This window comes from Cebus imitator, unplaced genomic scaffold (genome assembly GCF_001604975.1).
Source record: "Cebus imitator isolate Cc_AM_T3 unplaced genomic scaffold, Cebus_imitator-1.0 Scaffold111, whole genome shotgun sequence".
Classification (NCBI taxonomy): domain Eukaryota; kingdom Metazoa; phylum Chordata; class Mammalia; order Primates; family Cebidae; genus Cebus; species Cebus imitator.
The window spans coordinates 3,385,885-3,413,507 of record NW_016107426.1 but is presented as its reverse complement, the minus strand read 5'-3'; the positions used below and the strand labels follow the sequence as shown (position 1 = coordinate 3,413,507).

At 39.4% G+C, this 27,623-nt stretch overlaps 1 protein-coding gene across 2 annotated transcripts; it reads left to right on the top strand.

The window, feature by feature from the left end:
- The first annotated feature begins 17 nt into the window (after positions 1-17).
- Positions 18-26,215, top strand: TBCCD1 (TBCC domain containing 1). 2 transcript variants are annotated; one of them, XM_017538422.2, is made up of 8 exons: positions 18-460; positions 8,190-8,568; positions 13,398-13,553; positions 16,248-16,614; positions 17,920-18,106; positions 18,262-18,759; positions 21,718-21,868; positions 25,643-26,215. In XM_017538422.2, the coding sequence occupies exons 2-7, from the start codon at positions 8,233-8,235 to the stop codon at positions 21,845-21,847; spliced, it is 1,674 nt and encodes a 557-aa protein (XP_017393911.1). In that variant the 5' UTR covers positions 18-460; positions 8,190-8,232; the 3' UTR covers positions 21,848-21,868; positions 25,643-26,215. The 2 variants fall into 2 exon arrangements, with proteins under 2 accessions (XP_017393911.1, XP_017393910.1); XM_017538421.2 differs by lacking the exon at positions 18-460 and adding an exon at positions 4,354-4,458.
- Positions 26,216-27,623: the final 1,408 nt, after the last annotated feature.

Below are 27,623 nucleotides of genomic sequence, written 5' to 3'. Positions count from 1 at the left end.
TTAGAAGAAGAGACGTCAGAGGATTGCGCCGCTGCAGGAACCCGCTCTGCCCAAGCTACCGCGAGTCGTAGAAAATTACGTAAGATAGGGGGCGGGGCCGGGTGAGGGCACCTGAGGTACAAGAAATCCCCTCCGGCTCGCCTACTGCCTCGGACTTTCCACCAATCAGGAGTCTCCTCCCCAGCACTGACCAATTGCGGGAGAAAAGTTTTCTCTTAGTTACAAGTCTGGAATTTCATTCATATCCAGCTTCGCGCCGAAAGAGGGAGCAGAGGTACAGCGGCAGAATGGGCCGGGACAGTTATTCCACGACTGCTGTACCTCGGACGAATTACTTCGGACGCATTGCTTAGGACTCTTATTTTACGTTCTCCAAGCAACTCGATAAGGCAACCGTCTCGGAAAGGCGACCCTGACGATAGACTGACTTAAGTTAGGATTCAGCTTCCACCACTTAGAGGTGAGACTCCCCTATCCCTCCTCTCCTCCCAAGTCTGAGCCTAAGTTTCTTTATCAGCAAAACTAAGGCAAAGTACTTATTGGCAGTGCTGTGAATTTTTACAGGGAAAAAAATATCTGTAAATCGTTGGGCACATAGTAAGCAGGCAATGAATAAAAAGGATCAATGTAACAAGAAGAGCTAAAGATCCTAAACACATATGCACCCAATACAGAAATACCCAGATATATAAGACTTATAAAGAGACTTGGACTCCCACACAATGATAGTGGGAGACTTCAACATCAATATTAGATAGATCAGTGAGACAGAAAGTTAACATCGATATTTAGGTCTTGAACTCAGATCCGGAACAAGTAGACTTAATTAACATTCATAGAACTCTCCATTTTAAATACACAAAATATACACTCTTATCAGTACTACATTACACGTATTTACAGGTTTAAATGAAATATTGGTTGGCTGCTTGTTAATTATTTTCTTCCCTCATTTATTTATTTATTTATTTTTATGTCTCTATTATTAAACACAATTACAGGCATACCCAGTTTTAGACTGCATTCTAGCCCGGGCAATAAAGCAACACCCCTGTTCTCTCTCCCTCTCCCTCTTCCTCTTTCTTCCTTTCCTTTATTCTTTTTCTTTCTCTCATTCTTCCTCTAAAAAAAAAAAAAAGAAAGTGTCCTAAGCTTTCTCAATCATGCTTCCTGTACAGCCTGAGGAACTGTAAACCAATGAAACCTCTTTTCTTTATAAATTACTTCCCTCAGGTAGCTCCGTATAGCAGTGAAAAAAAAAAAAAAAAAAACCATTATTACAGTTCAAGTAGTTAATTCCCCCTCTTCCCTGGATTTTACTCATCACAGTTACACAACACCTAGTTGATCAGGACAAAACTCTAGGTGTTTTTATTCCTTTCATATATAAGCTATTCAAATCTTTACCCCTGAACTATACTTGAATCTGTCCACTGTATCTCCATTACTGGGTCTCTGGATCACAGAGTATCTCTCACCTGGCCAGGGCCTCCTAACTGGTCTCCCTGCCCCTACTCTTAATATCTTCCTTAATACCTTAATATATGTTGCTCATCCTGTCCCCCACTCCATAATTTAAAAAGAAAGACTGGTAATCTCAGCACACTGGGAGACCAAGGCGGGTGGATCACCTGAGGTCAGGAGCTCAAGACCAGCCTGGCCAAAATGGTGAAGCCCTGTCTCACTAAAAATACAAAAATTAGCTGAGTGTGGTGGCGGGCGCCTGTAATCCCAGCTACTCGGGAGGCTGAGGCAGGAGAATCCCTTGAATTTGGGAGGTAGAGGTTGCAGTGAGTGGAGATCGCACCACTGCACTCCAGTCTGGGCGACAGTGAGACTCCATTTCAAAAATAAATAAATAAAGATAAATAAAAATAAAAGTCAAATCATGTCACTCCCCTGCTTAAAAGCCTTCCTTTGCACTTGGAATAAAATCCCAACTTAACGCTAGTTTACAAAGCTGTTTATGCTTTGTACTCTCACCTGTTATATTCCTAACCACGGTCCAGCAAAACTTGCTTCCTTTCTTTTTTGCATACATCTGCTGAGGGCCTTTGTGCTAGCTATTCCCTTTGCCTTAAACACTGTACTCTCCCTCATGTCCTGACATGGGTGATTCCTTCTTCAACTCATATATCAGCTTAAAGGTCACCACCTCAGCTAAGACTTCCCTGACCAATCAATCAAAATTAGCCCCTACTGAGTTCCTTAGTCTTACACCATCCTGTTTTCTTTTCTTTTTTTCTTTTTTTTTCCTGAGACAGAGTCTCACTCTGTTGCCCAGGCTGGGGTGCAGTGTCACAATCTCGGTTCACTGCAACCTCCACCTCCCAGGTTCAAGTGATTCTCCTGCCTCAGCCTCCCGAGTAGCAGGGCCTACAAGCACATGCTACTACACATTTCTAATTTTGTATTTTTAGTAGAGATGGGGTTTCACCATGTTGGCCAGGTTGGTCTCGAACTCCTGACCTCAAGTGATCCACCTGCCTTGCTTCCCAAACTGCTGGGATTACAGGCATAAGTCACTATGCCCTGCCTACGATTTTATTTTTTTAATCCCTGGACCCTAGACTTACACACTGAAATGCCAGTTTCATGAGAGCATAAATGTATATTGTTCTGTTCACAGCTGTATGAAACAGCACCTTAGAACACTGCCTGGCATGGAGTAGGTGCGGAAGTATTTTTGTGTGGAAATTCACTTGGGGTGGCTGGCAAAATAATTAGGGAAATATTCGGGAGAGTTATAGAGATTATCATCTCAAACCTTTTGGAAGGCTGAAAGATTTTATTGGGACAGGCTGAAGGCACCCAGTTCATTTACATTAGATTAGGGAAAAGATAGAGACAATAAGAAGCTTTCCCAGTTAAGTCTGTTTACCCTACATCCCTTTGTCTCTACTCTGTTTGCTCATGTAAACTTTGTGCTGGATGGTCCTCTCAGGGACAGATCAAAAGGGAATTACCCATTAATAGTGTTTACTCTGGGCATGGAACCAAAAGCTTTTATCATTGATAAAACCACTCTTTTAACCATGTTAATTATCCATAAGCATGTTAACTTAGAAACTCTGTTATGAAATTCATACTGAATAAATGTGAGGATGGAGAGGGGGTTGCCCTCTGAAAGCAATTGATAACCATCCCTAGCCCACTTGAATCACTGAACTAGATCATTTATTCATCCGTCATTGAGTCAAGGTCTGCAGGACAGACCTTGCAGGTGGTGGTTGACGTCTCATTTTTGAGTAAAATTTACTTGGATGGTGATCATTGTACAGCTGGCTGCTTATTCTTCAGGCCTCAGCTCAAATTTGGCACTACAAAGTGGCCCTCCCTGACCCCCTGCCCCAATTTTCATAGCATTTGTCACTATCTGAAATGATCCTATTTTATTCCTTAATATGTATTGTCTACTCTCTCTGTTATACACTCCCAAGAAAGCAAGGACCTTGTCTGTTTTATTCACGCCTATAATTCTAGTGTCTACCACCGTGCCAGACACACAGTGATATTCAACAAGTAACAGCAAGGCCACTGAGCTAGTAAGTGGTGCAGCCTGGATCCTAACCCAGATCTATGGAAATTTGAAGCCCCTGCTTTCAGGAAGATACCCAGCAGGGACAGAAGCCACACAAAAGAGGAACTAAATTACATTTTAGGATCTAATTTTCCTTTGTATCTTCCACACCTAGAGAGGCCATAAACGAACTAAAAAAAAAGCAGGAAATGTCCAGAAATCCTGAAATGGAAGTTTAAAGGAAGTAGTGATGGCTTCTGCTGGGTAATCTGAAAGAGCTTTATGAAAGTGGAAACACGTCGGGAAAACTAACAGAGGTCAGAAGCCAACTCTGAGGGGCTGCAGGGAGTGCTAGTCTTGCTTCAGGCCGCTCAGGTTTGAATCTTGGCTCCATCTCTTGCAGTGTGACCTTAGGGGTGTGTTACTTTCACCTTTCTATGCCCTAGTTTCTTCATCAGTAAAACAAATGTACTTAAAGGGCTCTTGAGAAGACTGAGGAAATACAAAAAAGTTGCTTTACACAGTGTTGAGACCATAGTAAGCGCTCTATAAATGCAAACTGCCATCAGTATTAGTAGTATTACTGATGAAAGCGTGCTGACCTTACCAGCAGCTATTGGCTGGCCACACTTATGTGGAGCAACAGAAAGCTTCCTGCTCCCCCTGGGTTCAAAGGCGCGACACCAGAAAGTGGCGGGTTCGGCTCCAGGGGCCACCGTCGAGGACTCTCAGTCCCAGCCAAGATTTTCTCAGAGGCTTAAGTCGCAATCTGCCGCTCTAGCAACGGGGTCCGCCGGGTTTCGGTGATGCAGGGCCTCGCGCTTGCGCAGTGGGCCCGGTGGCGGCGCGCGGCAGAGGGCGAGGGGCGGGACCAGCGAGGGGACGCTGGGCGCGGCGGCGCGCGGAGAACTGCGGCGGAGTGGCGCCTGCCTTAGCAGGTAACTGCGCTTGGGCTGGCACCGGGGAGGGCCGTGTGGGTCAGTCAGGCTTCAGGCTTGGGCCGGTGAGGCCGCCTTCGCGCTCGCCGCGTCTCAAGTGGACTACCGTACCTGTCAGCCAGAGCGTCTGTGTTCCTGAAGTCTGGTCGCGGCGTTGGGGCGGCCCACGCCGGACCCCACCCGGGATCGCGTCCAGGGTAGAGGCGAAGCCCCAGGACCAGCGCCTTGGAGCCACGCAGATCTCCGGACCGGGAAAACCTTAACCCCAGCACACCGCCAGGGTCAGAGCCCCAGTTTGTTTACGGATTGCGCCCTCTCGACTCTCGGAGATAGAATAGAGGGCTCATCCCTGGGATCTTGCCTTTGACAGGCTCAGTGCCTCACAGAGCAGCCTCTTTACATTTTGGAGAGAGCTGAGATCTTCCTCGCCTAACTTTCATCGTCTGGTTTTACTCAGAATGACGCCAGTCTCTCCACATTCGAAGACAGCTGCCTTTTGCCCTTCCACACCCTTCTTTTGAGTTTACGCTCCCTGGCTCTTTCACCTGGCCCTTCAGTGGCTCCCTGTCTAAGGCTGTTAATTCTGGAAATTATCTTCTGGGTCCATTCTTCCCCTCACCCGACTCCCCTTTTTTTTGAACCAGCCTGACCAACATATTTCACTCTTGTTGCCCAGGCCGGAGTGCAATGGTGCAATCCCGGTTTACCGCAACCTCAGCCTCCCGGGTTCAAGCGATTCCCCTGCCTCGGCCTCCCCAGTAGCTGGGATTACAGGCATGCGCCACCACTCCCAGCTAATTTTGTATTTTTAGTAGAGACAGGGTTTCTCCGTTTTGGTCAAGCTGGTCTCGAACTCCCGACCTGAGGTGATTCGCCAGCCTCGGCCTCCCAAAGTGCTGGGATTACAGGCGTGAGCCACCGCGCCCGGGCTCCACTCCCATTTTTAAGAGATTCTTCCAAAACTGGATTGCCAGAATACATTTATAGTCATGCAGTTCTCAAGTCAGAGCTGAATCCTAATCTAGGGCTATGCTGTCTGATGTGTCTTTAGAGAAATCACTTAACTTCACTAAGCCTCATTTTTTAATCGGAAATGTGTAGTCATAAGTAATGTATCTCCAGGTGGTTGTGAGGATGAAAGGAGGTGAAGTACGCAAAACCGTTAGCATGCCACCTGCTACATAGTAAGCACTCGATTGATGTCAGTTATTTTTCCGAACAGATCATTCTGGAAAGAGGCACAGTTGGCCGGGCGCAGTGGAAACATGGTGAAACCCTGTCTCTACTAAAAATACAAAAAATTAGCCGGGCATGGTGGCGAGCACCTGTGATCCCAGCTACTCCGGAGGCTGAGGCAGGAGAATTGCTTGAACCCTGCAGGCGGAGATTGCAGTGAGCCAAGATCGCGCCACTGCACTCCAGCCTGGGTGACACAGGGAGACTCTGTCTCATAAATAAATAAATAAATAAAAATACAAAAATTAGCTGGGCATGGTGGCGGGTGCCAGGAGTAATCCCAGCTACTCGGGAGGCTGAGGCAGGAGAATCATGTGAACCTGGAAGGCAGAGGTTGCAGTGAGCCGAGGTTGCTATTGCATTCCAGCCTGAGCAACAGAGCGAGACTGTGTCTCAAAAAAAAAGAAGAAGAAGAAATATATCACCTAGCCGTCAGGGCAGAATGATGCCACAAAATCTCTCTGTGCACCTTTAGAGGATGCTAGTGAAAAAAAAAAAAAAAAAAAAAAGAAAGAAAGAAAAGAAAAAGAGAAAAGCAGTTTTCTTAGAATCAAATGCAAAATATAATAGCAATAAAACATTTTTCATCAGTCACATGACTTTTAAACTTTTTAGATTTTTTTAAAAATGATGTTGCTAGGCCAGGCATGGCGGCTCACGCCTGTAATCCCAGCACTTTGGAGGCCGAGGGGGGCGGATCACCAGAGGTCAGGAGTTCGAGACTAGCCTGATTAACATGGAGAAACATCGTCTCTACTAAAAGTACAAAATTAGCTGGGCATGGTGGCACATGCCTGTAATCCCAGCTACTAAGGACAATCACTTGTACCTGGGAGGTGGAGGTTGCGGTGAGCCAAGATCATGTCATTGTGCTCCAGCCTGGGCAACAATAGTGAAACTCCGTCTCAAAACAAAACAAAACAAAACAAAAACTGATGTTATTAATGTTGAGCAGTGCACAGTGAAGTGGGTACCATAAAGGATGGTATGATTTGATAAAATCATTTGAAGCAACGAGAATGTATTTCACAAGCTTTAGAAATGTCAGTTACTTCATTTCATAAAAGTACATCTGAAAATTTTCACAAGGAAATAATTCGTAATGCAGAAAATACCAAGAAAGATGGTAGTCATAGCATTATTTATACTGGTGACAACATTTGAACTTTTGTAATGAATTTTTTTTTTTTACATACACAAGAATCAATGAGTCCCCACCATGTGTCCATCATCCCACTTCAATAATGATCAGTATTTTGCCTATGTTGTTTTTGTGAAAAATCTGATACCTAGTAGTGTCTAAAAATGAGAGAATGGTTGAATAAAATGGGATACATTTATTTAGAATACTACAGAGCTTTTAAAATAATACAGAATTGTGTATGTAACATCACAACTGTAAAAATTCAAAAACTGACATCTAATTTATGTGTAGAAAAAGACAGGAGGCTCAGCACGGTGGCTCACGCCTGTAATCTCAACACTTTGGGAGGCTGAGGCAGGTGGATCACTTGAGATCAGAAGTTTGAAACCAGCCTGGCCAGCATATAATTGAACCCTATGTCTACTAAAAATACAAAAATTAGCCAGGTGTGGTGCTGGGCACCTGTAATCCCAGCTACTCAGGAGGCTGAGGCACAAGAATTGCTTGAACCTGGGAGGTGGAGGTTGCTATGAGCAAAGATCGCACCACTGCACTCCAGCCTGGGCAACAGAGGGAAACTCCATCTCAAAAAAAAAAAAAAAGACAACAAGGAAATAGAATAAAATATTAATTCGTTGCCCTTTACTAGTGGGATTGTGGATGATTTCCTGTTTTTGTAGTTTATAAACATTCCATAAAAATCATGTTATATGATTTTTGTTACATCGTTACAAAAAAAAAAAAATCTAAAAATATCACACCTGGACTGAGCAGGATAGAATATGCCAGAGTGGGTTCACTGTTACAGAGAATAAAGATGCTGTAACTTCCCCGATCTATTCTTGCAGTCTATGTTTATATTACAATCCTTGTCTGCTACACTTCATATTAGTACTTCATGTTGAGTTTCTATGGTCAAATAATATGTCCAGATCTTTAACCAACTGTCTTCTATGTGTAAGTGATGTAACTCTGTGAAACGTATTCCCCTTATTTTGACCAGTGTTCCCCCTTAGAGTAGAAACAGGTTTCCTGTGATAGGATGACTTTTTTCCCCTCATTCCTTTTCCTCCTGGGATCTCACTCAGTCTTCATGTGTTTACACACGCTTCCTAAAATATGAATTTCTAATAATTGAAGTAAGATCATTTTGTTTTATCACATTTTTTTTTCTCAGATTATAATGAGATCTGATAAAAACGAACTGTTCTGCTCTTGGTTGATGAACTAGAGCTGCCTTTTATGCTGATGATATACATGTGACAGCTGAGAGAGAAGGGTCACCTTCCAGGAAAAAATGTATAAATGAGACTTGTTTCAAATCAGTTTACGAAGAAACTTTGTTTTCTAGGTATGCAAAGAAGCCTTTTCACCCAGATGTCCTTAGAGATAATATGGATGAGTCCAGAGTTCTCCTCTGGGTGAAAGCAGAACCCTTCATAGTGGGTGCCTTGCAGGTCCCCCCTCCATCCAAGTTTAGTCTTCACTATCTCAGGAAGATTTCCACCTATGTGCAAATCCGGGCCACAGAAAGAGCTTACCCGCGCCTCTACTGGTCTACATGGAGGCATATCGCTTGTGGGAAGCTGCAATTGGCCAAGGACCTGGCGTGGCTTTACTTCGAAATCTTTGATAGTCTTTCAGCGAAGACACCTGAGGAGCGCCTGGAATGGTCTGAGGTTCTGTCCAACTGCACATCTGAGGAGGAAGTTGAAAAGCAGAGAAATCAGGTATGGATTGATTGTGTGTGTGTGCGTGCGCGTGCGCGTGCGCGTGCGCGCTATTACTTTTGGAAATAAGCCATTCTTTTTAAAATTTTGTGTTTATTTATTATGATAATTTTAAAATTTTCAAATAGAAACAGAGTCTCACTTTGTTGCCCAGGCTGGTCTTGAACTCCTGGTTTCAAGCAGTTTTCTTGCCTTGGCCTCCCGAAGTGTTAGGATTACAGGCATAAGCCACCATGTCTGGCCCAATAAACCATTTTTAATTTTTGTATCAGCTGTAAAATTTTAGGTTTTAGGCTAATGGCCATTGTAATCTCAAGTTATCATTTGATTTGTAGTAGTTCAGTTTGGCAGTATTTAATGTGCTCGACGAATTAGTCCTTACTTACCAGACCTTACCTACTCCCAAAGGAGTAATGTTACAGGAATCCCATTATTGAAAACGGGAAATATTTTCTGACTTTAAAAAGATTTTGGGGTGAATGACTGTTATGGACAACTGATATGTTACAGTCAGAGCAGCTGACTATTTTACAATGGACATCTGCTACATGCTTGGATTCACAGATGATTAGGATAGCATCTTAGCCCTCATGGAGCTTATAGACTAGCAGAGAAAGCCGGTATAAAAAAAAAACCAAGATGCTATTTAATAATGTGATATGTAATAATAAAAAAAAGTACACAAAGTACGGAAATTGAATAAAGACTGATTGATTTCAGTGATCAAGAAAGGCTTCACAGAGAAAGTATATTAATCAAGTAGGCTAATTATAGTAACAGATAACCCAGTATTTCAGTGGCTTAGAACAGTAACTGTTTATTTCTCAATCAGGCAGCAATCCAACAGAGGTACACCTGGTTGGATGTATCTCTGGGCTGCTGTCATCCAAGCAATGACCTGGGGATCCATGCTTCTATCACTTGGAGTCAATAATTCCTTAGTTTTGTTAAAAGTTGATTTCATTTGTTAAGAAGAAACAAATGAAATTCAGGTGGCTTAATAGAAGAAAAAGGTTTGTTTCCTGCCCATTTTACATGTAGCTGTTATTTTTGCTATGGCTTTTGTCAAGGCTGTGGCTTGGCTCTGTGTTTTCTCATTTGGGGACACAGGCTAAAGAAGAAGCTTCTGTGGGGATCATTCCCATTCTTACAACAGAAGGGAAGAACAACAACAGAATGGAGGGAAACTCAGTCTCTTTTTAAATTCTTATTTTATGTATACAGCTCAATATGTTTGGGGATAAGTATATGCTGTGAAACCATCATGATTATCAAGGCAGCAGACATATCCGTCACCTCCCATAATTTTCCCTCCTCTTTTATGATTATTTTGTGTGTGTATGTGTTAAGAACACTTAAGATCTACTATCCTAGAGAATTTTAAGTATACAACATATAATTGTTATCTCTAGGCAGTATGCTGTGTAGTAGATCTTCAGAACTTAATTTTCTTGCATAATGGAAACTTAGTAGCTTTTGACCATCACCTCCCCAATTCCCCCTCCTCCTAGCACCTGTCAGTCACTCTTCTCTCTGTTTTAGAGTTTGACTGTTTTAGATTCCACATATAAGTGAGATCATATAGCTTTGTCTTTCTGTGTCTGGCTTATTTTACTTAGCATAATGTCCTCCAGGTCCATCCATGTTGTTGAAAGGGGCAAGATTTCTTTCTTTTTTAAGAGACAGGGTCTCACTCTGTTGCCCAAGCTGGAGTATAGAGATATAATCATAGCTCACTGTAGCCTGGAATTTTTGGGCACGAGCAATCCTCCCACCTCAGCCTCCTGAGTAGTTAGGACTACAGGTGTGTGCCATCATGGCTGCTTAATTTTTGTATTTTTTTTGTAGAGGTTGAGATCTCACTATGTTGTCTAGGCTAGTCTTGAACTCCTGGCTTCAAGTGATCCTCCCACCTCAGTGTCTCAAAGTTTTGGGATTACAGGCATAATTCACCGTACCCAACATGATTTCTTTCTTTTTTAAGGCCAAATGATATTCCATTATATCTACATACCAAGTTTTCTTTATCTAGTCATCCGTCTGTGGACATTTAGGCTGCTTCTGTATCTTGGCCATTATCAATAATGCTGCAGTGAACATAGGGGTACAGATATTATTTCCAGGATCCTGATTTCAATTCTTTTGGATAAATACCGAGAAGTGAGATTGTGAGGTCGTATGGTAGTTCTGTTTTTAATTTTTTGAGACACTTCCATGCTATTTTTTATAATGGCTGTACCAGTTTACATTCTCATTGGCAGTTTTCTTTGCATCCTTACCAATACTTGTTAGTCTTTTGTTAACAGGTGTGAAGTGATCTCTCATTGTGGTTTTGATTTACATTTCCCTAATGATTAGTTATGCTGAGCACCCTTTCAGTATACCTAGTGGCCATTTGTATGCCTTCATTGGAGAAATGTCTATTCAGTTCCATAGTCCATTTTTTAATTAGCTTATTTAGTTTTTCTTGCTATCAAGTTGTAGGAGCTCATTATGTATTTTAGATATTAACCCCTTACCAGATACATGGTTTACCTTTTCATTTTGTTTATTGTTTCCTTAGTTGTACAGAAGCTTTTTAGTTTGACGTAATATGACTTGTTTATTTTTACATTGGTTACCTGTGCTTTTGGTGTCATATCCAAAAAATAATTACCAAGACCAATGTCAAGGAGTTTTTCCCTATTTTTCTCTAGGAGTTTTACCGTTTCAGCTCTTATATTTAAGTCTTTCATCCATTTTGAGTTGATTGTGTGTGATACAAGCTATGGGCCCAATTTCATTCTTTTGCATGCATATATCGAGTTTTCTCAGCACTACTTATTGAAGAGACTATTCTGCATTTTGTATTCTTGACACCCTTGTGGAAAATTAGTTGACCATATATGTGTGAGTTTGTTTCTGGGCTTATGATGCCTGTTAAAACTTTTGCTCGTATGTGACATAAACTAAGACTACTTTCATTCCATTGGCTGAGGCATTATTCCCATGAAGTTGGGAAGGTAAACCACCTTTCAGGAGATAAGAAAAATCCCATGGATATGGATAGGGCTGTATAAGCCGCTTAGAGAATTTTAAAGTGAACAATAGCAAATAATAATACAATTTGCCACAGCCATGCCCCTTAGGGCATCAGAGTCCTTTTGCTTCTATTTCTTTTGGGAGTTTTATGGATTAGGCTTGAAAGTGATAAAGATAAATTCACCCACATTCAGTTACCATCATTCATTTATGCCGTATCTAACTGCAAGGGAAGATGGGCAATGCCATTTAATTCCATACCTAGGAAGAAGAAAAAAGTATTTAGTAAGCATCTAGCAGTCTCTGCCATGTAGGGTAATATCTAAACAACGTTTTAGAAATTGAAAAGAAGTTTGTCAAGCAATGAAGAGGGGAAGGGCATACATTTATTCATTAATCAAGTATTTATTGTTTACCATATGCTTGGTATAGTACTGGATGCTGTGCATGTCAGATGAATAAAATATTCAGGAAGTTCTAGATTTTTTGAGTGCTTTTTATGTACTAGATGCTTTGCTAGTCCCTAGGGGTATAAAAATGGAAAAGGCAAGGACCCTATAGTCTTCATGAAGAAATAATGATAATGTAACAAATAATTGTTTGAAATGGAAGTATATATAAAATCAGGAAGTATGCTTAGTGAAAAACGCCAATCCCAAAAGGTTACATACTATATGATTCTATTTACCTAACGTTCTTGAAATGACAGAATTATAGAGATGGAGAAGAAGTAAGTAGAAGCTAAGGGCCTAAGGAAGGTGTGATGGAGACGGAGAAGTAGGTATGGCTATAGAAGGGCAACATGAGAGATTCTTCTATTGATGAAAATGTTTTTGTATCTTAACTGTATCGGTGTCAATATCCTGATTGTGATATTGTCCTATAGTTTGGCAAGATGGTTAAAGGCTACATGGGATCTTTCTGTATGAGTTCTCACAACTATATCTGAATCTACAATTATCTCAAGAGTTTAAGGAAGTAAAAATTTATAAAATATACAAATTCATCGGGCTCACATTGACAGTTAATTGAATAGGTCTGGGTGATCCTGAGAATCTGTACTTTTAAGTTTCTCAGGTGATAGTAGTTTTGAGCCAGAAGGGGAATCAGGGTACATATAGCTAAAGACTGAGATATATTACTTTACTTTTTTGCCTCTTTTGTATGGGGTTGGGTAGATGAGGGCAATCATGAGCTTCAAATCGTGTCAGCCACACCCTTCCTTGAATAAGAAATGACTATACATCTATCAGACCGATAGTGTTTTTGTCTTTAAGTCAAACACCCCTTTAAGAATTTGGTGAAAACCTGAGGCCTGCTCCCTTTAAAAAATGCACATGTGCCAAAAATTTACATACAACTTCAGGTATTGCACTGGTATCCTAAATTTTCTTGATAAGTTTATGAGTCTTAAATTAAACCTCTATGTCTTGACTGAATTTTCTCCTTTCTTACTTCCATTTACTCATTTATTCAAATTACTAAGGTTTTTTTTTAACTGTAAGTTTAAACTTCTGAAATAATGTACTTAAAAAAAGTAAGTACTTTATTCTTTCATCAGTTTTGGGAGATAATTTCTGTAGCCATAGATGCTATACAGCTTCCTGTGAAGGTAAATTATTCTACTTTAATTAGTTTTAGAGACTCTTACATCTGGATAACAGAGACATACATAACAAAACTAGCAATGTTTCTAAGTTTGTTTTTTTAGGATCAGCCAACTTGTGAATTTACTATGTCTACTTAGTTGTAGACTAGTGGTTGATGTTTTAAAATGTGTGTTCCTCTTCTGTTTTCTTCTTGGACAGCTTTCAGTGGACACCCTACAGTTTCTGCTCTTCTTATACATTCAACAGTTGAACAAGGTCTCCCTAAGGACATCTTTGATTGGAGAAGAGTGGCCCAGTCCAAAAAACAGATCTCAGTCTCCTGACCTCACTGAAAAATCTAATTGTCTTAATAAGGTACTCTTTATACCTTGATCTCATTCTCTAAAAGGGACAATTTGTGAGGGAGATGGTTCACTTGCAAAAATTATGATGGGATTTCTTACGTAAGCCAATGATTTGATGGCTTATTTTTCACTTTTTAAAAAATTATAAAACAAAATCAATGTGTATAGTCTTAATCAAAATAGAGAAATGGCTTCAGTTCCTTCACTGATAGAAAAATCACTTGCCTGATTTTTGGGCAGATCTACTATATTCAATTAGCATTCCCATTTAAAAAATGTTAATGAATGTGAATCAACTTATTTGACTAAAGGATCATCAAGATGTACTGCTTGCAGAGTCTGAGTGACTCCCAAGAGCTCTGACATCCCAGAGCTCTTGCGTTATACGTACCACTTCATATAGATGTCCTAGCTATCCCTTAAATTCAGAATGTTTAAGTCCAGATGTATTAGAGATACCAATCACTACCTCTCTCTCCACATGTCGTTCCTGCACAATGGGCACCGTTAGGAGATGGTGTTATGAGCCAAAGTAGCCTACATTCAGATCTGCCTCTATTATTTAATATCATTTAGTCATATGAGTTTTGGCAATTTAGTTAACTTCTCTAGGCCTTGGATTCTCTTCTCTAAATGGGGATAATAATGCATATTTCTGAATGGCTGTGAGACTTCAGTAATCTATTAGCATCAGACTTGTTGCATAGTAAATGTGACTTTGTTCTATACTACAGCATGACTTCTCCCAATAACTAATTGGACTAGGGATGGATACTTGAGCAGCCCATTTATTGCTATATATTTGAAATTGGTCAGATTTAAAGTGATGATCTGGGCCAATCCTTTCCCCCAGGACAAAATTATGCATTGGTCGTAGGTGTTTGAACTGAAAACCCACTTGACATTGGGACTAGAATAGCCATCACGCTCATGAATGACCTGGAGTTATAAGGGATTAGAAATTCTGAGGTAATCAGAGAAGCACAGGTTGCTTATAATCAGAGAAAAAGAAGGGAATGGAACAGACATGCAGTTTCTCGATGGCTTTCCAGTTCCAGTTCTAATGAGGCTTGCCTCTACTTCAGTTTGGGAGACAGCTGAGGGTCCATACATAAAATCTCCCTTTACTTGAGTTAACTTGTACCTCTTATGTGAGTAACAGTCTCCTATGTTCTCTCTCACCACTCATCTCTCATTGTCAAGCCTTACTGATTCTGCCTCAGAATAACCATTTAACTCTGTTGCTTTTCTTCCTCTTATCTAGCTTTTTTATCAAATGACTTTTTCTTTCCTTGATTTCTAGAATTAGGTCCTAGCTGGTCACCTTGCTTTAGTCAGCAGTCCACCTACCACACTGGACATTCCAAAATGCAGATGGAGTATATCTATCTCCTGTCTAAACTCTATCAACTTACCTCGTTGTTGCTGTTTTATATTGTACTCCATGGAACCACCTCAGGGCCTACTGTGAGGGAGGGGGTTGGGGAGAAAGGGAGGAAGATCAGGTTGAGATTGAGAATAACTCTGCTTTTGTCTGTTTTCTTTGGCATCCAGAGGAAAATTTATTGAAAAGAAAAAAAAATACAGCTATTTAGAAAACAGCTTGAAAGTCTCTGGCATACCAAATAAAGTCCAGATGTTTTAGTATTTCATAAAAGGCCTTTCATGATTGGTCCCTGCCTACCATTTTAACTTCAGCTGTCACTTCCCAGCATGCTTCCTGTACCCCACCCAGAACTTGCAGCTCTCTTAACACAGCAGGTACTTTTACTCCTGTGGGCCCTTGATTATGTTTTCTATGCCTAGCATGCTTTTTATCATGTCTGTTTGCCTAACTACCAACATCAATCAGGCATCTATTCAAACAACACTCAGATATGATTTATTTTTCCCCAGATGGAGTTAGTTGTTCCTTTCATGCTTATAGAACATCTTTACAGGTTTCTGCTGTAGGTCTTATCTCACCGTTATGGTAATTTATTTATATTATCTTCTTACTACCTAGACTCTTAAGTTCCTTGAAGACCGAAAAACTATGTCTTATTTCAGTTGCATATTCATCACTTAACATTGTTCATGCCAAATAAGAAGGGTTCAAAAAACTATCTGTAAATGAATGGGTCAAATCACTGGGACATCTGCAAAGTCAAAGCTTATTCCCAAAGTTATAATTTCACTTAAATCTAGTCATAGTAAGATTGGTTGCCTCATTTCATCCAGTAGAATTTGAAATTCTTTCTGTAGTCAGAGAAGGCAAATTAAGAAACCCAGTGCTTCACTGAATAAATTTCCATGATAGTTATTTTTATGTTTGATCTAAAACTTTTGGAGTATTTACTAGCTCTGTGATCTTGGGCAGGTTTCTTCTTTGTAAATTCATTTCCTCATCTGTAAAATGGGCATCATATTGGCATCTATTTTAGGATTATTGTTAGGTTTAAATATGTTAAAGTATGTTTAACACTCGATGCCTGGCACACATGAAGGGTTATTTGTTAGTATTATTTTTGAGTTAGTTAAGGTGGAGAGAGAATCTATTTATACCTATCACATATACAGAAAAACTTGATAAGGTTTATATAGCTACCTAATTCCTTTTGGGGGATGAGTCAGAGTATAAATACAAAATAATTAAAATATAGAGATTGTAGATATGTAGAATTTCTTTATTCTTTAAGAGTGCTTTCTTTTAACTTTTTTTTAGAACTGGAATGATTACAGTCACCAAGCTTTTGTCTGTGATCATCTGTCTGATCTCCTCGAACTGCTTTTAGATCCAGAACAACTCACTGCATCATTTCATTCAACCCACAGTAGTCTAGTGTCTCGAGAAGCTGTTGTGGCGCTCAGCTTCCTCATTGAAGGTACAATAAGTAGAGCCACGAAAATCTATCCACTTCAGGAACTTGCACTGTGGCAGCCACTGCATGCAGATAGTGGCTTCTCAAAGAGCTCTAAGGCTTTCTGTTTCTACAAGCTGGAAGCCTGGTTGAGGTCCTGTTTGACTGGGAATCCATTTGGTACATCAGCTTGCCTCAAGTCTGGAAAGAAATTGGCTTGGGCTCATCAAGGTATTTTTGAATATTTTAATCTACATTACATTGAATGACAAGGAATCTAGTGTTTTCTAATGCATTAGTGATCACATGTCTTCTGTAGAAGACCTAAAAAATACTGCCCCTATAAAAGAGAAAAAGGAACATCTGTCTTTTGTGTATGACTTTTCTCACAAGGATTATACTAATATATTAAGAGTGATAGTTGAATTACAGATTATTTTTATCTTCTTTTATTGTTATTTTTCTAAATAACCATATATAATATACCTGGTACATATGTAATAAAAGTAAACTTATGTAATAAAAATAAGAAATATTTTAAAAGAAGAATAATAGCATACTCATATAATCTCTCTACATTTCACCAGTATTGTTTACAAGGGTGTACCAGTGGTTTGCAGGGAAGTACAGTCTGAGAAGGAAGTCACGTAATGATGTGACTGTGTTAGGAGGGGAACCTACACATATTTTTTTAAGTGTCAGTTTCTGCAAGACACTTTGTGTGTGAAGGAAGATGTGCTCTCAGGTATTAATGATCTTAGGAGTAAAGATATGAATTCAGGCTGGGCCCAGTGGCTCACGCCTGTAATCCCAGCAATTTGGGAGGCCAAGGAGGCAGATCACCTGAGGTCAGGAGTTTGAGGCCAGCCTGGCCAACGTGGTGAAACCCCATCTCCTCTAAAAATATAAAAATTAGCCAGGCATGGTGACGTGCACCTGTAATCTCAGCTCCTCTGGAGGCTGAGGCAGGAGAATCACTTGAACCTGGGAGGCGGAGGTTGCAGTGAGCAGAGATTATACCACTGCACTCCAGGCTGGTTGACAGAAAAAATAAAAATAAAAAAGACATTAACTCAAATAGGATTTATGGGATAATGCAGTAAGTTGGGAAGGGTACAGAATTAATATTATGGTAATTTAGAGAGGTGAATTATGTTTGAGATGATAAAGTAAAGCATCTTGGAGAAGATATTTGAGTTAGGACAGCTTTGCCACTTATTAGCCATATGACCTTAGGACATTACTTAAATTGAAGAGTAGACATGAAAAAAATCTTAGATCTATAGGCAATCTTAAATGCATTATAGGTTAAATTTTTTTTATAACAAAAATTATGAAATATTTCAAACATACAGAAAGGAATAGAGAATAGTATAGCAAATACCTCTTTATCCAAAGCCCAGATCTACATTTTCATCCCTACATGTGGTGTCTAATTTTAGACGTGTATCCATGTAGACATGTATAACCTCATATGGTTGTTTGTTTTGCTTTGATTTGAAACTGTCTCATCTATTTATATGTTTTCTTAAATAGTTGAAGGAACGACCAAAAGAGCTAAGATTGCTTGTAATACTCACGTGGCCCCTAGGATGCACCGCATGGTGGTGATGAGCCAGGTTTACAAGCAGACGTTGGCTAAGAGCTCAGATACTCTGGTGGGGGCACATGTAAAGATTCATCGTTGCAACGAATCTTTTATATATCTGCTCTCTCCCTTACGGTAAGCACAGTCTTCATGGTGTTCTGATGTTCTGACACTTTCTTTGGACTGTGACTGATTCTTTTTTTGCCATCAGAGAATAATACTTTAGTCAAATTTTTAAAATCTTATTTCGTTTTAGAGGAATTTACCTCATTTTTCCTTTTTTTTTTCAGATCTGTGACAATTGAGAAGTGTAGGAGTAGCATCTTTGTCTTGGGCCCTGTAGCAACTACACTTCACCTCCATAGTTGTGACAATGTTAAAGTCATTGCTGTTTGCCATCGTTTATCCATCTCTTCTACAACAGGTTGCATCTTTCACATTCTGACGCCTACGCGCCCACTTATTCTCTCTGGGAACCAGACGGTAACTTTTGCCCCTTTTCATACCCATTACCCAATGCTAGAGGACCATATGGCCAGGACTGGCCTTGCTACAGTGCCTAACTATTGGGATAATCCAATGGTCGTGTGCAGAGAGAACAGTGAAACAAGTGTCTTCCGGCTTTTACCACCTTGTGAATTCTATGTATTTATTATTCCCTTTGAAATGGAAGGGGACACAACAGAGATACCTGGGGGTCTTCCATCTGCATATCAGAAAGCACTGGGTCAAAGAGAACAGAAGATACAGATCTGGCAGAAAACTGTGAAGGAGGCTCATTTGACAAAGTGAGTATTTTTTAGAAGTAACAGTTTGTGTTTTTTGTGAAATTTCATGGAGAAGCAAATTAGTCTGCACATTTTTACAGCTGTGCTGAAGTAATAAAAAATGTAAGGCCGGGCACAGTGGCTCACGCCTGTAATCCCAGCACTTTGGGAAGCCGAGGCAGGTGGATTACCTGAGGTCACGAGTTCAAGACCAACCTAGCCAATGTGAAACCCTGTCTCTACTAAAAATACAAAAATTAGCCAGGCATTGTGGCAGGTGCCTGTAATCCCAGGTACTTTGGAGGCCGAGGCAGAAGAATTGCTTGAATCCAGGAGGCAGAGGTTGCAGTGAGCCAAGATTGTACCATTGTACTCCAGCCTGGGCAACAAGAGTGAAACGTCATCTCAGACAAAAAAAAAAAAAAAATTGTAGTGTGTCTTTAAGGTTTGGATTTCAAATCAGTATTTCAAACGCTGTAGGCTGGGGGATGGGAGTGAGTAAATACTCCAGTATTAGACTCCCTTTTCTTAAGAAGCTAAAGTTTAGTTGGCAAATATAAGACTTACATGAATTTTAAAAATCATACATAGAATATGTCACATAATCCAGTACCATTCTAGGCACCTTCTATGTACTAACTCATTTATTCTTCACAATAATGTGTACCTTATTACAGGTGAGGAAACTGAAGAACTGAGAAATTAAGTACTTTACCCAAAGTCACACAGGAGCCAGGATTCACATCTGGTCAGCCTGGTTCCAGAGGTTCTTTTTTTTCTTTATACTGGCTTCTCTAGTGTAACCAGAAGTTCTTAAATGCCTCTAGTGTCTTCATTGTTTTCTTTCAAATATTGTCGTGCCATATCATACTGTACAATAATATTATAATAATGTGTTGTAAAAATGGATGATCATGAAAAAACATTCCTTTAAAGCAATTCTGTTGTTTGAATGCTTCTAGTATTTAAATGGTTAGATTCTCTACACTTGATCTGAGCCAAAAGGCCAAGAAGTGATTAAATGCTTATATTCTCTTACATGTGAAAAGTTTATGCATACACATGTGCAGAGTATGAGATGTAAGTGCTTAATAGATGTTGACTCTGAAACATAGTGTTTTCAGGTGGTGAGATTCACAATGATACCAGCAATAATGAAAGTAGTTTAACTTTGGGAATATAGGAAGACAGAAATCAGTTTGAAACAAATTGACAATGTGATCCTTTTAACAATGATTAGATCATGTCATTTCCCTGCTTTGACCCCTCTAATTGCCTCCCATCATACTTAGAATAAAATCCAAAGCCTTTACTATACTTACAAGGCTCTCTCTCCCTAAGTTTCTGCCGTTCTTCCTCATTTACTCATTCCTTCTTATTACTCCAGTCTTCTTTCTATTACTTAATCACTGCCCTCTGACCAAAGACTCCCAGGAACACATCTATAGAATAAAGGTGGATTGTGTTGACTCATGGCAAGGAGGGAGAGAAGCGTGTTTCATCACAGTGAAAGGTTGGGGAACACGGAAAACTGTGTTTCAACTCAGTCAGCAGGTGTTAAAAAGAACTTGTTGGATTTTGGCTTGTGTTAGGTGATTTGGGGGAGAGTTTTAGGAAGCAGGACTGTCTAGAAGTGAGAGTAATCTGTGATTTGGCAGTTTAATAATTTTTATATCTAAGGCAGGAGGAGGGAAGTAGAGCTAAAACTATGATTGTGAAGAAGTAGCAGCCACTCCTCCAAGAAAGGAATGTTTGGTGATTTTATGGTTTGGGTCACAACATTTTTTTGGAGGTTGAGGTGGGGGTTCTGAACTGAGATATGATTGTGGAGTGGTCTTGTTCTTGCTTTGATTTATCATCCTGCAGTGGCTTTGTCTAATGTTGATGGTTTGAGGTATTGTTTATGTTCAACAAAAGAATACAAAAGCAAGGCCAGATCTTCACCAAGGCCAAGCTGATAGTGCTAAGCTGGCTCTTGGCTATCAGGAGCTACTCTTCTGTTTCTTATCATAAACCTGGAAATATGCTCTCACTTTAGAAACTTTGTACTTCTTCTGGTCTCTTCTGCCTGGTATGTTCCTCTCCAAATACTCATTCTGCTTACTTCATCATTTCATTTAGACCTAAGCTCAAATGTTATTTTAGGGAGGCCATCTCTGTCCATTCTTTCTCTAAAATAACATTTCCAGTACTTACTATTCCTTCCCTGCTCTATTTTTCTCCATGGCACCTAAAACTACTTAACCTTATATTTTTGTTGTATTTTATTATTATTTTTTATTTTTTGAGACAGCATCTCTCCCTGTTGCCCAGGCTGGAGTGCAGTGGCATGATCTTAGCTTACTGCAGCCTCCATCTCCTGAGTTCAAGCAGTTCTTCTGCCTCAGCCTCCCAAATGGCTGGGACTTACAGACATGTGCTACCAAGCCTGGCTAATTTTTGTAGAGACAGGGTTTCACAGTGTTGGCCAGGCTGGTCTCGAACTCCTAGCCTCAAGCAATCCGCCCACCTAAGCCTCCCAAAGTGCGGGGATTACAGGCATGAGTTATCATGCCTGGTCTATTTATTTTATTTTTACCTGTCTTCCCTACTAGAATATGTAGTCCACAGAAGCATGTATTACGTAGATCACAATGTGAATGGTGCCCTCTGGAGTCGTGAAGTATCATCCTGCTTCAACAGGGCCCTTGTCTCTTCTCTTTATACATTTATCCCCATCAGTCAGAACACTACCCAGTGTTCACTTGGTCCTTGGTAAATATCTGACAATGAATAAGTATTTAGAAAGAGGATATTGTATCTGATCAATCCTTTGGGCTGCGGGGGTGTCCAGTGTACTCTGAACAGTAAGAACAAAAGGATAACAAGAAATAATTAATCATTTAACATTATCCCATTAAACTGTTGTATAATTGCTTAGAATAAAATTTATATGAATTTGTGTTCTTATATTCTTTTTACTCTCAATTGCAATTTTAGGGATCAAAGGAAGCAGTTCCAGGTACTGGTAGAGAACAAGTTTTATGAATGGTTGATTAATACAGGACATCGCCAACAGCTGGACAGCCTTGTACCCCCTGCAGCAGGCTCCAAACAAGCAGCTGGATAAGGATCTTACATGCAAACACTGGTAGGCATTTATACCATTTAAAACAGATAATTTTGGGGAAATCTTTCAAGCATTAAAAAAAAAAAGCACAGAATATTATGTATTAAACATTGCCAAATTTTTTCTACCGCTCCTACCAACATACACAGACCTTTATGTACCTATATTTACCATATTATAATGAGAAGATCAAAATATTCAGATGGAGCCTATAGAATTTGGGGCCAATATAATGGCCAAATTTTGCCTTTTTTTGCTTTTTGCCTGGCACAAGTTGTGCTCCAAAGACACCACGTTCCCCTATACATAGTTTTAAATTTTATTCTAACACCTTTCCTCTTTTCCATTCCCCTCACACAAACCAGTTTACAAACTAGCTGATCTGTGCTAATTACACATATGAACAGTAATAAATTACCAGAATTAATCCACTGAAGATGTGATTACTGAACACTAGAAGATCATTGATTAAATAGAAGAGAATATGCATACGAACAAATTTACTGGAAGTTACTTAATTCAGATATATGGTATTCTTTTTTTTTGAGAGTCAGTCTCTCTCTGTTGCCCAGGCTGGAGTGCAGTGGTGCCATCTCAGCTCACTGTAGCCTCTGCCTTCCTGGTTCAAGTGATTCTCACACCTCAGCCTCCAGAGTAGCTGGGATAACAGGCGTGCACCACCATGACTGGCTAATTTTTGTATTTTTAGTAGAGACTGGGTTTCGCTATGTTGACCAGCTGGTCTTGAACTCCTAACCCCAAGTGATCCACTTGCCTTGAACTCCCAAAGTGATGGAATTACAAGCATGAGCCACTAAGCCCGGCTCCAAACATATGGTATTCTTTTTTAATAGAAATTAGTGTACTGTGTTACTTTAAAGTTTTGTGTGTTTTTTTGTATGCTGGAGTGCAGTGGCACAATCTCGGCTCACTGCAAGCTCTGCCCCACAAGTTCAAGCAATTCTCCCACCTCAGCCTCCCAAGTAGCTGGGATTACAGGCACGCACCACCATGCCTGGCTAATTTTTGTATTTTTAGTAGACACAAAGTTTCGTTATGTTGGCATGGCTGGTCTTGAACTCCTGACTTCAGGTGATCCTTCTTCCTCGCCCTCCCAAAGTGCTGGGATTATAGGCGTGAGCTACCGCACTTGGCCTAAAGCATTTTAAACACTAACAATAGAAAAACAGACAAAGGATAATAATAGGTAGTCCACAGAAAAATACTTAGAGATACAAAGATGCTTACTTAAAAATTAAAGAAATGTATAACACTTTTTTAATTAGATTGGCAAAGAGCAAAAGCACAATACAGGCAAAACATTTCATTTACCACTGAGGAAAGTGTAAATGTATGCAACCTCTTTCGGGGGCAGTTTGACGAAATTAAAAATACAAATATTCTGACTCAGCAATTTCTTTTTTCTTTTTTAGAGATGGGGGTCTAACTCTCTTACAGACTCAAGTACAGTGGCATGATCATAGCATACTGCAGCCTCAAACTCCTAGGGCCAAGCAATCTTCTTGCCTCAACTGGGACTACAGGTGCATGTCACCACACCTAGCTGATCCTTTAATTTTTTTGTAGGGACAGGATCTCACTTTGTTGTCCAGGCTGATCTTGAGCTCCTGGCTGAAAGCAGTCCTCCTGCCTTGGCCTCCCAAAGTGCTGGGATTACAGGTGTGAGCTACTGCACCTGCCCTGAGTTAGGAGTTTCACTTATTATTAATAGAATTTATCTTACAGATAAACTCATGTATGTAGAGATCTATTTAATTATTTGTTTGTTTATTTTTTTGAGTTGGAGTCTCACCCTGTCCCCCAGACTGGAGTGCAACCTCCACCTCCCAGGTTCAAGTGATGCTCCTGCCTCAGCCTCCTGAGTAGCTGGAATTACAGGCACCTGCCACTGCACCCGGCTACTTTTTGTATCTTTAGTAGAGACAAGGTTTCACCATGTTGGCCAGGCTGGTCTTGAACTCCTGACCTCAGGTGATCCACCCGCCTCAGCCTCCCAAACTGCTGGGATTACAGGCGTGAGCCACCACATCTGGCCTATTTATTTAATTTTTTAAATTGACAGATAAATTGTATATCATTTATAGCATGATGTTTTTAAATATATGCACATGTGGAATGGCTAAATCAAGCCGGTTAACATCAGTTGTCATTTTTGTAATGAGCACACTTCAAATCTGCTCTCTTAGTTTTTAAGATCACACAGTATTGTTATTAATGACAGTCACCATGTTGTACATTAGATCTCTTCAGTGTATTCCTCCTATCTAACTGAAATTTTGTGACCTAAGATGTTTGATGTGGTATTGTTTGAAAAAACTGTAGACTAGAAACACCCCAAATGCAATGTATTTATATGGTAATTATATGCCTAACAATCTTTGAAAGAATATAAAGAAATTATGAACAGTGTTTGTCTTTGAGGAATGAGACTGGGTGTGTAGGGAGGGAGAAAACTTTTTAAAATTTTTATTGAGATAAAATATTACCACATAACATTATGGGAAGTAAAATTCACCTTTTAAAAGGTAAGAATTCAGTGGCTTTTAAGTGTATTCACAAGTTTCTGCAACTCTCACCACTAAAAAATCCAGAACATTTTCATTACCTTCAAAATAAAGCCTGTACACATTGTAAGTCACTCCTCATTCCTCCAACCCCCTATATTTCCTCTTCCCCTTAGTCCCTGGCAACCACTAGTCTACTTTGTCTGTTCTGGACATTTTATATAAATGAAATCGTGTAACATGTGGCTTCTTGTGTCTGGCTTCTTTCATTTAGCATAGTATTTTCAAGGTTCATCCATGTAGCCATGTATCAGTACTGCATTCTCTTTCATGGCTAGATAATATTTCATTGTGTGGATTTACCATTTTGTTTATCCATTCATCAGTTGATGGACATTTGGCTTATTTCTACTTTTCAGCTGTTGTGAGTAATGTTGCTGTGTACATTTGTGTACAAGTTTTTGTGTAGACATTTGTTTTTATTTCTTATGGGTATGTACCTAGAAGTGGAATTGTGAGGGCGTATGTTTAACTTTTTAAGAAACTGCAGTTTTCCAAAGCTGTAAAAATGTATTTTTTATTGTTTACTTTATATATTTACATTTCTTAAGGGTGTATTTTTTAAAAAAGGATTTAACGATATTTATTAATAAATGCTGAGATTAAGAATTAGCAATTTGGCTGAGCGCAGTGGATCATACTTGTAATCCTAGCGCTTTGGGAGGCCGAGGTGAAAGGATCACCTGAGGCCAGGAGTTCGAGACCAGCCTGGGCAATATAATGAAACCGTGTCTCTACAAAAAATTTAAAAATTATCTGAGCATGGTGGCACATGCCTCTAATCCCCACTGCTTAGGACACAGATTGGAGGATCCCTTGAGCCCAGAAGTTTAAGGCTGCAGTGAGCTATAATTACAGCACTGTATTCCAACCTGGGCAACAGAACGAGACCCTGTCTCTTAAGAAAAAAAAAAATTAGAAATCCGATGGAGATTATGCAAAGGAAATGTGAACTATAAGCAGGTAAAAATATTTGTTTAATCCTCACTGCTTGACAATTTTTTATATTCATGTATGAATTTCTCTTATGATCTAACAAGACACCTAGCAAAAAGGAATATTATTAACTTTAAACTTTATGTATTTTATCACTCTAATCTATCATCTGACTTTGATAATTTATGTGATTTTATAAATGTAAGCATTTTAAAATTATTTACATGAAGGCAATAGAAAATTAAGTTATTATTATTTTTTCTTTGCTCTTCAGGGCCCTGGAAATACAAGGATAAATGGAGAATGGTGCTCATCTTGAAACTAAACTGGGAAGGTGCTCTTGCTGCTTAAGAGACAATGGGACTTTTCTATCCTATTTAAGAACTCTGATTTCCATTCCATATTCATTTATTACTGTGTAGGCTGAATTTTAACTAAACTTCTGACTTTCATATAAACATATCGTTTATAGAACATCAGAAGACTCATCTTTGTGATGCCCAAATGAAAAAGTTGATGAAGGAACATTGTGTGTATGTTAATATTAAAGCAACTGAGTGTAGATTTGTAACAATACTGTTTATCTTCATTTGTGTGATGAAAGAATTTTATTCTTTCTAGATTTAAAGAGTTTTGTAGTTCTTTGTAACTATTTAAAAGGAAATTGCTACTCCTTTTAAAAAATAATTGGAAGGAAAGTGTAATTTGTTGACATATAGATATAGCAGAAATAGTTTTATACTATATTTTAGTCCTTAAAGTGTGGAACTTAATGAAATTGTGTTTAAAAAAATCTTTATTTTTTATTTCCTGCTTCAAATTTTCAATAAACAAACTCTAAAGAATAGTTTCCCTCCGTTTTTTNTTTATGGTGATGTTATTAATCTAATGTACAAAGATACTGTTTTAGGAACACAATTGGAGAAACATTTTTTTTTTTTTTTTTTTTTTTTTTTTTTTGAGATGGAGTTTTGTTCTTGTTGCTCAGACTGGAGTGCAATGGCACAATCTCAGCTCACTGCAACCTCCGATTCCAGAGTTCAAGAGATTCTCCTGCCTTAGCCTCCCAAGTAGCTGAGATTACAGGCATGCACCACCACTAGCTAATTTTTTATATTTAGTAGAGATGGGATTTCACCACATTGGTCCAGTTGGTCTCGAACTCCTGACTTCAGGCAATCGACCCGCCTTGGCCTCCCAAAGTGCTGGGATTACAAGTGTGATCCACCGCGACCGGACGTAATTTCAGTTGTTTCTGTCTTACTTTTTTTCTCTATGCGGTAGTTTCCTCACTAAGATGTGTCTTATCTCTGTGGGCTTCTTATTCATTGGTACGTGACATTCACTATTTACTCAAAGGAGGAAAGAGTTAATAAACTTTACCCAAGTGATGTCCGATTTCCTTACCAAAACAAACTACAACTCAAGTGAAACAAAAACACCTAATTCTGTGATTCTTGTTAGCTTGTAACTGAGAGGCTCTGCAGTCTTGATTCAGGAAGGGGAAGTTGGAGGAATTCAGGAGCTCTTAAAGAAAATATTTTCAAAGTTGAAATGTTGGTTGAACTATTGTTCTTAAGATAGTAACATGGTGTTTGATCTGATCTACAATTGTGTTAATTACATGTTTGAGAATGTAAAGTTTTGCAGGCAAAAGACTTGCTGTCTAAACTCAATTTATTGACAAGTCCTTGAATAAATAATGTTGCTCTGGGCAGATGAGGATTGTCGAAAATCTCTACATTATAGAATCCGCTTTGAGAATAAAAAACGCCAATAAAATACATTGTTGGAGAGGGGAAACTACATAGGAAACAGCATTATTCTTTGCTGGCCATAGTGAAGCTGTACACACATCCTTGACCAATATTTATGCAAAGAGAAAGTCAGAACACCATGAATAGTTTTACCAAATGAAGTCCCATTTAAATTTTAAAAATCTGATGAAACTCTGAATAATGACAGGACCTGAGGTATCTAACTGCTAAATGCCCTTTGGCAGGCAGTAGTATAGGTTTTCTCTAACAGATAACTTTTAAATTTACAACTCTTAAAGAGTTTCTGGCTTTTATGATCCTTCACATTATTTCTTTTCCTCACAAAATTTAAAGTATGAAAGCTGCAAGGTAAAGTCCCTCTAGCTAGAAAAATTTCACATACTCATTAGGTTTGAACACATGGCTGGCTTATTTTGGTTATTTGCTTATTTTTATAGTTCAAAAAGAAAGAAATACACATTCTGTTTCGAACTTGGT